The following is a 13,224-nucleotide window of genomic DNA, read 5'->3' on the forward strand; positions in this document are numbered from 1 at the left end:
AATAGCGATAAATCAATCTTATGATTGGCCATTTGCGTGTCCAATCAGGACTCGTAACACCGGTCGCGCTTCTCTGATAATCTAGGACTCTAGGGTGATCTATGATTGTTTGTGGCTTGCGACTCTTGCGAGAGTAAAGGGATTCGGTTTCGGAGTCGGTTGTGCCGGGAAGTGAAATTTTAATGTTTAGCGAAAAGTAAGGAACTGCAAGGATTGCATACGTATTGACGCACGCACACGCGTCTGTTAGACCATCCACCCGACTCGTTTGCAGGTATAAAAACGTACTTGAACCTCGTATTTCGTCTCCCTCGTGTCATGTTTACAGTTAGTAAACCGCTTGAAATGAAGTAAACGGAAACGTTCAATTTGTAGATATATGTCCGTCTCTCGATCGCACGAATTACGAGTGTTGTCCTAAGCGCGAGTCTCGTTTCAGTCGTTCGACGATGGACGCCAGGAACCTTCCGAGTCTCCTGAGCTTGAAGGTTGCTCCTCCGTCGGAACTGCAAAATCAGAATGTCGACAACGGCGTCGGGGAGGAGGACGGCGGTTCCGTCAAGCTACCGGCCGCTTTGGAGCAGGCTCTGGCATTCAAGACGGAGAGAGCCAAGGAAGTGGGCGGCGATCCGAACGACGTTGTCGCCGTAAGTAAGTCGCCCAATGACGACGGCGAGGATGGCGTGCCTCAGATGGAGGATGTCATAACGGAACTGGAACCGACGGCCGAGAAGGTGGACTCGAAATCGAGCAAAACGAAGAAGAAGAAGAAGTCGAAGAGGAAGAGGCACAATGCGGAGAGGAGGGATTCCGAACAGAGGAAGGACGCGGACGAGGCGAAGGCTAAGGAGGACATGCCGGAGATAGAGTACGTACAGGAGGAGCTGAGTATAAACGACGTGGAGCCCCAGTACCGTCAATATGTCCGAATCATCGAGGCGTTCAAGCTGGTGGAGCTGGAGCCGAGCTCGAACGACGCGGCCGACAAGGGCGAGCCCATCGGCCAGTATCCCCCGGTGGCGAATATACAAACCGCCGGCGCCGGCATACCGAGCAAGGTGCCGTTGCTGGACGACTTCGACGACGAGGCGAATCAGCAGCAGCAGCAGCCGGGCACCGGGGAGAACGGCGCGCCGCGGCTGTCCAAGCGCAAGCTCAAGAGGCTGACGCGACTGAGCGTGGCGGAGCTGAAGCAGCTGGTGGGCCGCCCGGACGTCGTGGAGATGCACGACGTCACCGCGCGAGATCCGAAGCTGCTCGTGCAATTGAAGGCCCATCGAAACACGGTCCCGGTGCCGAGGCACTGGTGCTTCAAGCGCAAGTACCTCCAGGGCAAGCGCGGCATAGAGAAGCCGCCCTTCGACCTGCCGGACTTCATCAAGCGCACCGGCATCACGGAGATGAGGGCGAGCCTGCAGGAGCGCGACGACACGCGTACGCTGAAGGCGAAGATGCGGGAGCGAGCGCGGCCGAAGCTGGGCAAGATCGACATCGACTATCAGAAGTTGCACGACGCGTTCTTCAAGTGGCAGACGAAGCCGCGTATGACGATCCACGGCGATCTCTATTACGAGGGCAAGGAGTTCGAGACGCGTCTGAAGGAGAAGAAACCCGGGGAGCTGTCGGACGAGCTGCGCACGGCCCTGGGCATGCCGGTGGGGCCGAATTGCCAGAAAGTCCCGCCGCCCTGGCTCATAGCTATGCAACGTTACGGCCCGCCGCCGAGTTACCCGAATCTCAAGATACCCGGCTTGAACGCGCCCATTCCCGAGGGCTGCGCGTTCGGCTATCACGCGGGCGGATGGGGAAAACCGCCGGTGGACGAGACGGGGAGGCCGCTGTACGGGGACGTGTTCGGCATATCGCGCACGTCCGGCGCGGACGCGATGGACGAGGAAGTCGACCGGGGGATGTGGGGCGAGCCCGAATCCGAGTCGTCGGGCGACGAGGACGAGGACGAGGACGCCGAGGAGGGCGGCGAGGGCGGCGAGGGTGAAGGAAAGGACGGGGACGGCGACGCCAGCGGTCTGGTCACGCCCGGTGCCGAGGGCCTGATCACGCCGAGCGGCATCACGTCGATCCCGGCGGGCTTGGAGACCCCGGAGACCATCGAGCTGAGGAAGAAGAAGATCGAGAGCGAGATGGAGGGCGGCGACACGCCCGCGCTCTACACGGTGCTGCAGGAGCGACGTACGGAGGGTCTGGGCGCCAGTATGATGGGTAGCACCCACGTATACGATATGACGGGCGCGGCGGGTGGCCAGGCACCGCCGTCCGTGATCGCTGCGCGGCGCGGTGCCATCAGCGGCAGCGCGAGCGACGCACGGGCGGAGAAGGACGGGGCGGTGGAATTGACGCTGGATCCCAGCGAGCTGGACCTCGACTCCGAGGCGATGGCATCCAGATACGAGGAGACGATGAGGTCGAGACAAGCGCATCTCAGGAGAGAAGACTTGTCGGACATGCTGCAAGATCATGTACAACGACAGAAGGTACGTATTGAAAAGCAAATTATATATTTACGTGCAGATATATATATTTAATATAGCAATACATATAAATATATAAATACATTTGATTCTTAAAATTAGAATATAATTAAGTCGTTTTCTATTATTGTCAATTTTGAGTTTATATATTGGTATCTATTTCTGTTGCAGAGCAAACGTAAACGCCAGCAAATCCAGGATACAAAGACATCTAAGAAGTATAAAGAGTTTAAATTTTAAATACATTATTTCCCCAATTATATATGTACTGTATTATAGGAATTAAAGTGTTCGAAATAACATGAAAAAAAAAAAAAGAAAGATTAGGCTTAATATATCACTTTAACAGTGATATGGTTATACCTTTTAAAAATGACTTTTTATATTTCATGTTTACACATCGTACAAGTGATTAATAAAAAAGTCGTATTAGCTGTGAATACATTGATGTAAACGATAAATTAATGATAACGCTACGAATAACATATATATTTTCCAATAAATATAATTATCTATTTTTATGTAATACAAATAAATTACCTAAGAATGTAGACTTCAGTCCAACATGTATATATATATATATATATATATATATATATATATATATATATATATATATAAAATGTGTATATGTGTATTATATACACATACATACACACAGACAAGTATTTGTTCAATTTTTTTTATCAAATTTGTCTAGCTATTTAAATGTAATGACAGTAACGAACACATACATGGACAAATTTCAAAACAGTCATTGGTTTAATTTTCCTAATTATATAAAAATCTCTATACGATATGCTTCTTTTGAGATAGTATACCGATCTGAGATCGTTCCAAGTCAACTTTCATAAGTGGACGCGAGAGACACCGCAGCAGTACAAAGAGACAGGGAAGAGTGATAGCAATAACGAATTTACTGATAGCGCTACCGATATCGAGCCAGCTGCCATATGGCGTGACACAATACATCAAAGGCAGTGACAGACAATCGCCTAAGAGGAGCACAGCTAGAGTGATGGGCTTTTTACATTCTTCCGATTCTAAAGAGTAGCACACGCATCCCACTAATATCACAGGAATGCTAAGTTTAAAAATTATCAAGGACGTCATCAGAAACGGGGAGAAAACGGTGACGAAGTGGCGTGTCCAGGACGGATCGAATGAGCTAATGCTCGCCATATTTCCCGTGCCGAAGAAGCACAATAATATGTACAACATCTATAATAAGATATTAAGGATATATATACATATAAGTAACAATAGTTTTGTCTATTATGTCAGCCATACGCAAGAGATGAGTGTCACAAAATTAATAACTTAAAGCTCTATTTCTTTTTCTCTGATCTATTTATCTTTAATCAAGCCATGTATAAATATCACACTCACTCTTAATAAAAAAAAAAAAATCTTACGGCATAAAAGATTATTCTAAAAGTTAATGAAAGGATACAAAAAACACCGCTTTGATCAGGTCTTCCGTGATCTCTCCTCGCTCCCCCGAGCTCTTTGAGGTAGGTGAACTAACTTCCAGCCAAGATAGTAAATTGATTGTAAGAGCCGCAAAGAAGATCGGCTCGTACGATGCCGACAGTAACGTGAGAGGGCAGAAAAATCCGAGCATTACGCCCAACGTTCTTTTCTTGGTATCCACCGGATGATACCAAATGTACAGTGGTGTGGTCAGCAGGATAATCCACGATATCCAATACCGGCCATCAATAAGCTCTATGTACACAAGACTCGTAATGACTAGACGTATAACTTCCATTATTTTCCGGCTTTGTGACATCTCATTAATAATCACTATGCCTATTGCTACGCATACGCCGATTATCCTAAAATCGAATAAAGAAAATATTAGGTCTAATAAAAAAAATTTTTATACAAGATTCCCATAGGTCTTTCATATTTTTTTCCAATCTCACATAAAAAGGAAAAAGGATAATTTTTTTTTTAGGAATCTGATCGATATCTTGTTTCCATTTAAAATCATTTTGCGAATATCTGACTCGATTGCATTTGAGAGATAGACTTACACAATATAAACGCGTGGATACGGCTCGACGACAGGCAGTAATGGAAACACAGCCAGTGCTAGCGACGTCCAAACCATAAAAGCAGGTACACTTTCTGACTTTATCAGCCGTATCAACATGAGCAACAATATTCCTATGCTGAGAGTAAATCTGTATGTAAATCCAATAAATAGCATCACCAGTAGCAACACCGTGCCTCCAATATTTATGTATAGGTTCTCTGTATTTGTATCAAATAGAGGTGTCGATGTGATGAAAGTAGCAGCGGTAAGCCATACAGAGATTATAGCGAGGGACTCGTAGCATGGCAATCTCCAGTTGTCGCAATTGGACACTGTAAATAAAAATTAACGCGTGTCCATTTTTTTTTTCAAATAAAATCACTGATTTAATTTAACGTGGAAATTGTCACAAAAGCGACATAATCGTTTGCGTTGATACATTTCGTTCGGAAGTGGTTACTCACTTATATGACTAATCCATATTAGTGCTAGTAGACTCGCAAATCCGATATTTACTAATGTAGATTTTTGCGAAGATTGATGCTGTACTCCAGTTATTTTTAAGAATAATAAAACTATCCAGCCAAGCCACATCAACGATAAACATACTAAAAATCGTATTCGTTGATACTGTCTGAAGTACGACAAGGCTTCCTTGCTGAAACTAATTGCATCATCGCCCTCTCGAATTCCTGCCATTATATTTCTTCTACTGATATGCTGATTGGCTTTACGAATTTTGTCGTTCAAGCGTGCCTCCCGCCAGTCGGTGTAACCACTGTTTTGACAGCTTATCTCGCGATTTCCGCTTACTTGATGCGCGAGCTGTTTCACATTGCTGATTAAAGAATGTGCGACATACTCGCGATAATCCATGTCGAAATACTGCCACGGTAATGCCCCCTAAAAAAAAGTATTACGCGAATGAATATTTTGTATGGATACAGATGTATTACATAAATCTAATCCTGAGAAAGAGGCTTGATAAATATAGAAATAGAAGAAAAACTTTGAGTATAGGATAAGAATGTAAATTGTATAGAGAGGATAGAAATATTTAGTGGTAAAAGTTACGTAGGATAAGAAAATAGGAATAGGAGAGACATTGTAAGCACGATGATTCTAGGAGTAGATAAATTCTAGTAGATTTAGATTTTTAAAGGCCAAAAGTAGAAGGAGTGAATGAGTGTGGATAAGGAAAACTGTAAACCAAGTTCCTTCTATGGCTACGTAAAAAAAGCTAGAAGTAAGAAAAGATTCTTCTTCATAAATCTAATCCTAGCGAAATTAATACGTGTGTCGCATAAACACTTACTTCATTATTTATGGGAATAGGAATTCCTATTAGAGATGCTATCAAGGGAGTTATACTCGCTTGTTCGACATCTTGACGGAAGCCAGACGATTTTACTCCTGCTCCCCATGCGACCAACGGCGTTTCAGTCTCGGACGGCAGACCGCTTCCGTGAGATCCCCAATCGGTCATTCCGTGGTCCGACGTGAATACATAAGCGGTGGTGTCCCTCCCAAAGAAGTGTTCCGTCGCGCTCACAACCTCTTTGATCTTCCGATCGACGTAGTTCATATTTTCCACGTACTCTCTGATCTCAGGATTTCCATTTTACTAATAAATCTGTGCGCTTCGAAAGCAGTCAACAGCTATCTAAAGTAAGCTCTCGGATACCTGGAATGTGGTTTCTTAGCGTGTCCCAGAGTGTCACATCCCAGCAGATGAAAGAACAAGATGATCCCATTCTGACTTCTCACCGCCTCGGCCGTGGAGGATTGCAGCCATTTCAAATAAGAATCAAACACCCAGGAGTCCAGGCGTCTTGTCTCATTGCTGTTAGCGTCAAAATCCTGCCACGTGGACGGATAACTCTGTCCGTGAACGTTTCGTTTGCTGCCTGTCTTTTCGAAATTTCAACTTAAGCGTGAGAAGTAACGAAAATCGCTGTTGCCTCTCTCTCTCTCTTTAGAGTTACCTTTCGTGAATATCGGTATTATATCCGGACTGCCCCAGGCCCAAGTAGCGTGACTTTGATTGAAGACAGAATCAAAGTCCACCGGATTCTCCTGCCACCCTTTGAAGATGGCACTGGGATCCTCGTACAATCCCGCGACGATTGCGACGTGCCCCGGCCTCGATTCTGTAGGCACTCTGGTGTGAGATATTCCCCAGACACCCCTATTCTTCATCGCATCCCTAAAAAAAAAAAGTATTTTTATTTTATCCAATAAAATAAAATAAATATTAAAACAAAAATACAATGAATCAGATATTCTTATTGATATACAATATTTATTTATTAGGGTAGATTAATTTTTACTTTTCTTAACAAAAATTCCATAAAATTATATAAAATGACAGAACTCTGTCATCGTTTTCTCGAATAAAAAAAAAAATAAATAAATATCGTCGAATACCTGAGGTAAGGTGGTGGCTTCTCTATAAACGTCTGAAACCTCAGACCATCCGCCACGAAGAGCAGCAGTCTTTTGGCCGGTGCTCCGGTGGGCGCCGGTACGATTGGCAGTCCTCTGATGACAGGCGAATGAAAGTTAACGTCCAACACACCCCACAGTAGGATTAAATGCATAATCAGGCCCCACAGTGCGAGGACGTAACTGTTGCCCATTTCGATCCACTGTTTCCTCTCGAGCTTTCTCGAATCGGTCGCTTCGGACTCCGCGTTATCCGATAACCTTTTCCTCCTCATAAACATCTTTAGGCTTTTAAATGTTGTGTAAAATTAAGACATACGAGATTTGACACGGCACACGCGATGCTACGTTAGCGGAAACAACATTTCATATACAATCGCTTTGGCGTATTGAACAAATGCATTAAATTTGCATTAGTCGCGCTTTGTTTATCTTGCGTGTCTCTTTGGCTACGGTTCAAGTGCACTTGGGAAGCACTCGCTTCGATTGGTCAGTCAAATATTTCGAAGCACCATGCGGCGTCAGGTGGACCGCACCCTTTATTTTTCTTTTTCTACATATAAGAATAACGAGTTATTAATATTGATGTTATATGTATTATTCGTATAATGCGTAACTTATTGTCGATAACTTACAGATAAGTTAATATTTTCCATTACCTATACAACAATTTTAAAAATATATCGAAAAAATATATGTATAACTGAGAACGAAATGACGTTTCGATTGTATTTTATAAATTCAAACATATAATGAAATTTTTGAATTTTACTGAAATTCAATCTGTCAAATTATTGACTGTCGGTAATTACGGGCGTCGCTAATCCGACAAAAATTTTATAACAGATAAAACAGATAACTCTACAATTTTATTTAAAATATTTATTCGCGCAATAATAAATTTTATCGAATTTATAATATACACGCATGAACGATATAAAAATAGAAGGAAATGATACAAAACTGAAGATTATACATATAAATTTTTATGTAAATTTTATTATCACACGTATCTACATTTATGTTAAAATTATATATGTACGTACATATAGGCAAGGTGCCAAGGTGTATTTTTACAGAAGAAGTATATCTAAACGTTCGCTCAGGACTAGCACGATCGAGTTAATTGCAATCCAAAAACAGATTACAATACACGACGCAGAACCAAATTTTGTTATGTACAGCTTAATGTTACGAATGTTTTTATACCAGCACCTATATATTAGCCAACATCTGTTCACTTTCAAAATGTATGTATGTACATATTAAGTACATCCCAAAAAAGGAGTACAAAACCTCGCTTAACTAAGCTTACTCCCTTTCAATTCTTTGTTATAATATACTATGCCACGCTCTATCAACGATGCGCTCTCACTTCCCGGATTCGCATCCGTTGAGTTTTTGCTACTAGAATTCCTCCTCGCGTCGTCTTTCGCGTTGTCACCGCCGTCATCCGCCGGCTGCGTGACAATCACTGGCTCGGCTAACTTGTGCTTAGTGTGCCTCGCCAGTTCGTTGACCGCACTGCGCAGATAATGGATTTGCGCCTCCTGCTGCAGCGTGGCGTTGTGCAACGCCTGAATGTCGTCCGTGAACTTTTGTATCTGCATCAGGCGGACCTCCTCCTTCTTCGCCTCCTTCGTCACCTGCCTGTTGTACTCCAGCACCACGCACGCCCCGGCTACGCTGAAGATGATCAACTCGCCCATCAGACTGGCGCCCAGTTCGATCGCCATGGCCTCGTTCAGCTTGGCGACCTTCGTGGGCTTGCCGAGGTTCATGACGTACATCTTCGCCTTCACCTCCGCCCAGTGATAAACTGCAAGCACGCAAAACAATCGTAATCACACCTGCCTGTGTGTGTGAAATGTGAATTCATGCCGCGTCGCGTGAGAAAAAAAAAGCAAAAGGTATGCACTCACACTGAGCGGGCGGTATGATGAAATAGGTCCTGAAAATAGCATGGCTCTTCGCCTGATTGACGAGAAACTTGGCCAGGGGTTTACTGATCTGCTTGACGAACAGCACGCCCAATTTGAGGGCTGGGAACACACCGACCGGCATCCTTTCCGATTGAGTTGCTGCAGCAACTACTGCTTCTCATCCGCCTCCCCTTGGTGTCCTTAAAAGTTTTATACGTACGTTATGTATGTGTGACACACATGAAATCACAGACTCATCGTTTTAGAATTGAAAACAATATTATGGATTAGCATAGGTCAGTGATCCTATCTGTCCTATTATCGCGATCGGCGATCTCGCGGCGCACCTCACCTTCGAGCATTTATTTCGGAATATGTTATCGCGACGGTGGCACGACTCAAGTCATGACAGAGACTCTACGTCGGTTCGCTGCAATATAAAGCATGTGTGTTCTTTCTCGGTCAGCAGATATCTGCCAGGCGAAACGCAAACTCCATCATTCGTTGTGGATTCACGCGAACGATAACCAAGATATCCTTCTTGGGACTGCAGGTGGATCAGGTCGGATCAAGTCAACGGCAGTGAGAATCGTCATTCGTCGATCACCCAAGTGATTCTGTCGCGAGAGAGCAACGTCGCTGTGCCAAATGACCGGGGATCAACTTCCCCAACAGCTTCATGAAAACTCTACCAAATACGAGATTTCGTAAGAAGCTAAAGGCGCCGACCGAGGTTATTACTTAATATATTAAATAAAGACTGGACTGTCGGTCAGAAACTCAGAAGACGAATTTTCGCGACTGTCAAGTGGGCCCGGGGGGGAGGGGGGAACGATGACATTACCAACCGTTTTGGCTGTACCGAGGATAACAAAGATTTTATTATCGACAGTGAAAAATTTAAATTATATACAATTACTTTCTAATTTTTGCAACACACGTTTATTGTTGCACGAATACATGTATTTTTTTTTAATTTTCACAACTTTGTAACTGTATACGTATACGTAAAAATAAACGATAAAAGATAATAAAATTTAGTCATATAATAGTAATAAAATAACATTATAATTAACCTTTCGAATGTTGGATATAATTTCGATTTGTCTTTTTAAAATTGCTCGAATCTCCTCTTAACTTTTTGTGATCAATTAATATTTAGTGAGATTTTGTGAGATCGGATTATTATTTTTTTTAGGTTTCAGGATCATATTGACTTTAAAATGGAAAATATGGAAGATTGATTAGACTTTGTCAGCTGCAGTTTTAAAAGTATTTAACGAAAATAATTAATTTTTTTTAAGTCTTTTTTAAAATAAATTAATATAGATTAAACAATTTTTAATTTCCCTAGTTTAACAAACACATTTTGAATTTTGAAACATATCTAATCATTTTCCAGCATCCTGTACAATGCAGTTTAGGGATAATATAATAAAAGAGTCGTAAAAGATTATATCATAGGATATTCAAACGAAATTTAATGCATCAAAGATCAGCGAAAACAAAAATCTGTGGAAACAAAAATATGTGTAAAACCGATAATCTTTACAAACATAAACTTGCATGAAACTATACATTAAAGTTATGCGCTAACATGCCAACATCAATAAACTTTCTACTTAACAATTATTATAACTAATGAACTTGCTGAAAACCAACGTATGCCATATCAAAATTGCCATATCTGTGTACATACATCAGAGATATAAAGAGATATACAGTACAAATTCATAATTATATTCGACGAACATGTTTATTCATCACTAGAAGAATCAAGAGAAAAATCTGCGCTTGTTATTTCAAAATATGTTGCTATGTTCGTTTCCTCTCCAACATCATTCCAGACTCGAGAAATCCCAGTCGCGAGAAATATACCAAAATCGTCGAGATCTGCTGCCGCTTTTTCACGTAAAATCAATTTAGAAAGATCGTATTTGGAGGTATCGAATGAAAATCCCAGTTCGCTCTTCATCTTGTCTTTAGTTTTCAAGCACTCCAGCATAGTTAAGTTTGCAACTTCTTTGGGGGCATTTTCCTTAATACGCATCCACATATGAAAAGCTTTTGTGTCCGACTGCTTACAAGTCAATAAAGCATTCAATGCACACGCAGTCATGGCTTTTCTGTACATTTTATTATTGTAATGCACAACACTTAGTCCGTGCAATCCGAGAGAAGTAATCTTCTTAAGATTCTTAGAATTTTTGAGATATATAGATTCTATTCCTTCGAGTTCAACGACGCAGGTACATAAAAAGGAGAATAGATGTACGCTTTCCTCATAAACATGCTCAGACAATATGCCTAGTTCATAAATTAATTTACAGCAAATACTCCAGTTATGCATCCAACGGATACATTCGCTTTTCTTTATTTCATAAATGATCGATTTGATGTTTTGCTCCAAGATTTTCCTAGCAAGATTACATACCTCGGCTGGCAAAGTTTTAGTAGGAAAGTCTTTTATCAAATAAGAAATATCTATTTTTCTTGTTATAAAATCGTCTAAGTCCTGCTTGATATTACAGTTTTTGTTTTTGCACCCTCTACTGTGACATTCAATCCACACTTGGTCGATGTAAAACTCATCTGTATTTAGATGAATATAAAATTTTATTAATTCTGGCAAGATGCCAGAATCGAGCAAATGCTTAAGCATGTGTTTATCAGTCCACGCACAATTTCTCCAGTAGGTAATCACGAAGTTGTTTACCTTGTGAAAGCTGAATGCATTCAACTTAAGACATCCAGTATATCCGTATTGTTGCGCAATATTTAAATTACAATGTATGATATTTTGTATACTTTTGGCACTGTCGCTGATGAGATTCTTCATTGGCAGTAAAAGAGCCTTACAGAAGTTTTGATATTGTTGAAAGCATTTGTAGCATTCCTCGTCCTCTGCCAGAATGGCTTCAAACTCTTCAAATAATTGTTTTACTATTTTTGCTGCATCTTCAATGCGTTCAGTTGTATCATCAATTCCATTCATGTCAAACATAAAACTATCTATATGATATACAAAAATAAGTATATGGCGATATGTTATGTATTTCTCATCCTTGTCCAAATGCAACTGCAGTTCCGAGAAGTATTCCAATATATATTTACTAAAATCATTATAATACTTTATATACTTATAATTCAGTTTCTCTAATTTACATAAGTAATGGTTTATTTTGGAAAGGACATGGCTGGTATAATTTTTATGTGCCATCTGAATCATTTTCAATTCTTTGAACAGAACAATTTTAAATTTATTATAATTTTCTGTATTTGTCTCGATTATAAACATTCCATATGTGCGGATCGTTGTCAGTTCCCACAAAGAACATAAATCTTTTAGAATTGGTATCCTATCCAGTCCATTTAAACGATCACTTCTAGTTCTGGTACCCAATTGAGGCTTATGTAATATACGACAAATATTTGCAGCATCCTCGTATAGATCACTTCTGGTACCCAATTGAGGCTTATGTAATATACGACAAATATTTGCAGCATCCTCGTATAGATTAAAAGAAATTAAACTCTGTACAATTTGAAATAAAGCTGAGCCAAATTTTTCATCAATTATACAAGTTATAGGTATCCTTGTGATCAATAGGCAAAGTAATTTGGCTAATTTAGCAATACTCTTCCCAATCTCGTGATTCCGTTTATCACATTTATCTGCCGTGCGACATAATTGTAGCAGCAATTGAAATATATGGCCGTTCAATTCACGGATGCTCATCTGAAAGATATTGACAGTAAGAGCTGCGTGTTCACAAATAAGGATACTATTTCAAGTAGAGAGAAAGAGAACATATACATACCTCGACATCCTCCGACACACCTTGTAGTTTCTCCAACTCAATTAGTTCCCTCCAAGTCTCAAATTTCGCCACGATCTCGTTCATCTCTCTCGGGAAATGTACCGCCGATTTCACTTAATCTCACGTATTTTAACGACTGTATTTGCCGAATGTTTCGCCGGACGTGTGATTTTAAATGCGTAACGTGCGCAACGTAAACACAGTGCGACCTTTTCGCGCCGCGCGCGTCTTTTCGTGTTGTTACCGACTTAAAGGACGATGCTTATTGAACGACAAGACGTGACGTCCGCTCCGCGTCGACGCGAGTTTCGATTGGCTAACAAGAACTCAGCGGTCCGAGGCATTTCTGGACAATCTGGACGACAGTGTTGATGAAATAACCGCGCGGACGGTGGGAAATCTGATTGTCTCGAAGGAGGATCGATATTTCGCCGTGTTTATTTCGGACGTCGTCGTTACGTTTTCTCTCTCCTCTCTCCCGATTTTCTCCCCCCCTCCCCCTCCTC

General features: G+C 41.7%; 4 protein-coding genes across 6 annotated transcripts; 1 reads left to right on the plus strand and 3 right to left on the minus strand.

Moving 5' to 3' along the window:
* Positions 1-96: 96 nt before the first annotated feature.
* Positions 97-2,992, plus strand: LOC105462405 (splicing factor 3B subunit 2). The gene is made up of 3 exons (XM_011708959.1): positions 97-274; positions 440-2,492; positions 2,661-2,992. Exons 2-3 carry the CDS (start codon positions 450-452, stop codon positions 2,727-2,729), a joined length of 2,112 nt encoding a protein of 703 aa, XP_011707261.1. The 5' UTR covers positions 97-274; positions 440-449; the 3' UTR covers positions 2,730-2,992.
* Positions 2,993-3,232: 240 nt separating this feature from the next.
* Positions 3,233-7,504, minus strand: LOC105462404 (GPI ethanolamine phosphate transferase 1). The gene is made up of 8 exons (XM_011708958.1): positions 6,958-7,504; positions 6,516-6,736; positions 6,215-6,437; positions 5,846-6,131; positions 4,995-5,433; positions 4,529-4,862; positions 3,943-4,327; positions 3,233-3,710 (listed from the first exon to the last, which is right to left on the minus strand). Exons 1-8 carry the CDS (start codon positions 7,254-7,256, stop codon positions 3,279-3,281), a joined length of 2,619 nt encoding a protein of 872 aa, XP_011707260.1. The 5' UTR covers positions 7,257-7,504; the 3' UTR covers positions 3,233-3,278.
* A 444-nt stretch (positions 7,505-7,948) lies between these two features.
* On the minus strand, positions 7,949-9,933 carry LOC105462402 (optic atrophy 3 protein homolog). The gene is made up of 3 exons (XM_011708957.1): positions 9,250-9,933; positions 8,898-9,097; positions 7,949-8,794 (listed from the first exon to the last, which is right to left on the minus strand). Exons 2-3 carry the CDS (start codon positions 9,037-9,039, stop codon positions 8,277-8,279), a joined length of 660 nt encoding a protein of 219 aa, XP_011707259.1. The 5' UTR covers positions 9,040-9,097; positions 9,250-9,933; the 3' UTR covers positions 7,949-8,276.
* A 420-nt stretch (positions 9,934-10,353) lies between these two features.
* LOC105462401 lies at positions 10,354-13,208 on the minus strand. Of its 3 annotated transcripts, none has more exons than XM_011708956.1 (3): positions 12,719-13,208; positions 12,406-12,636; positions 10,354-12,339 (listed from the first exon to the last, which is right to left on the minus strand). In XM_011708956.1, the coding sequence occupies exons 1-3, from the start codon at positions 12,800-12,802 to the stop codon at positions 10,654-10,656; spliced, it is 2,001 nt and encodes a 666-aa protein (XP_011707258.1). In that variant the 5' UTR covers positions 12,803-13,208; the 3' UTR covers positions 10,354-10,653. The 3 variants fall into 3 exon arrangements, with proteins under 3 accessions (XP_011707258.1, XP_011707257.1, XP_011707256.1); XM_011708955.1 differs by having other exon boundaries at positions 10,354-12,296; positions 12,363-12,636; XM_011708954.1 differs by having other exon boundaries at positions 10,354-12,636.
* Positions 13,209-13,224: the final 16 nt, after the last annotated feature.

The sequence above is a fragment of the Wasmannia auropunctata genome, unplaced genomic scaffold (genome assembly GCF_000956235.1).
Source record: "Wasmannia auropunctata unplaced genomic scaffold, wasmannia.A_1.0 LD336099.1, whole genome shotgun sequence".
NCBI lineage: Eukaryota > Metazoa > Arthropoda > Insecta > Hymenoptera > Formicidae > Wasmannia > Wasmannia auropunctata.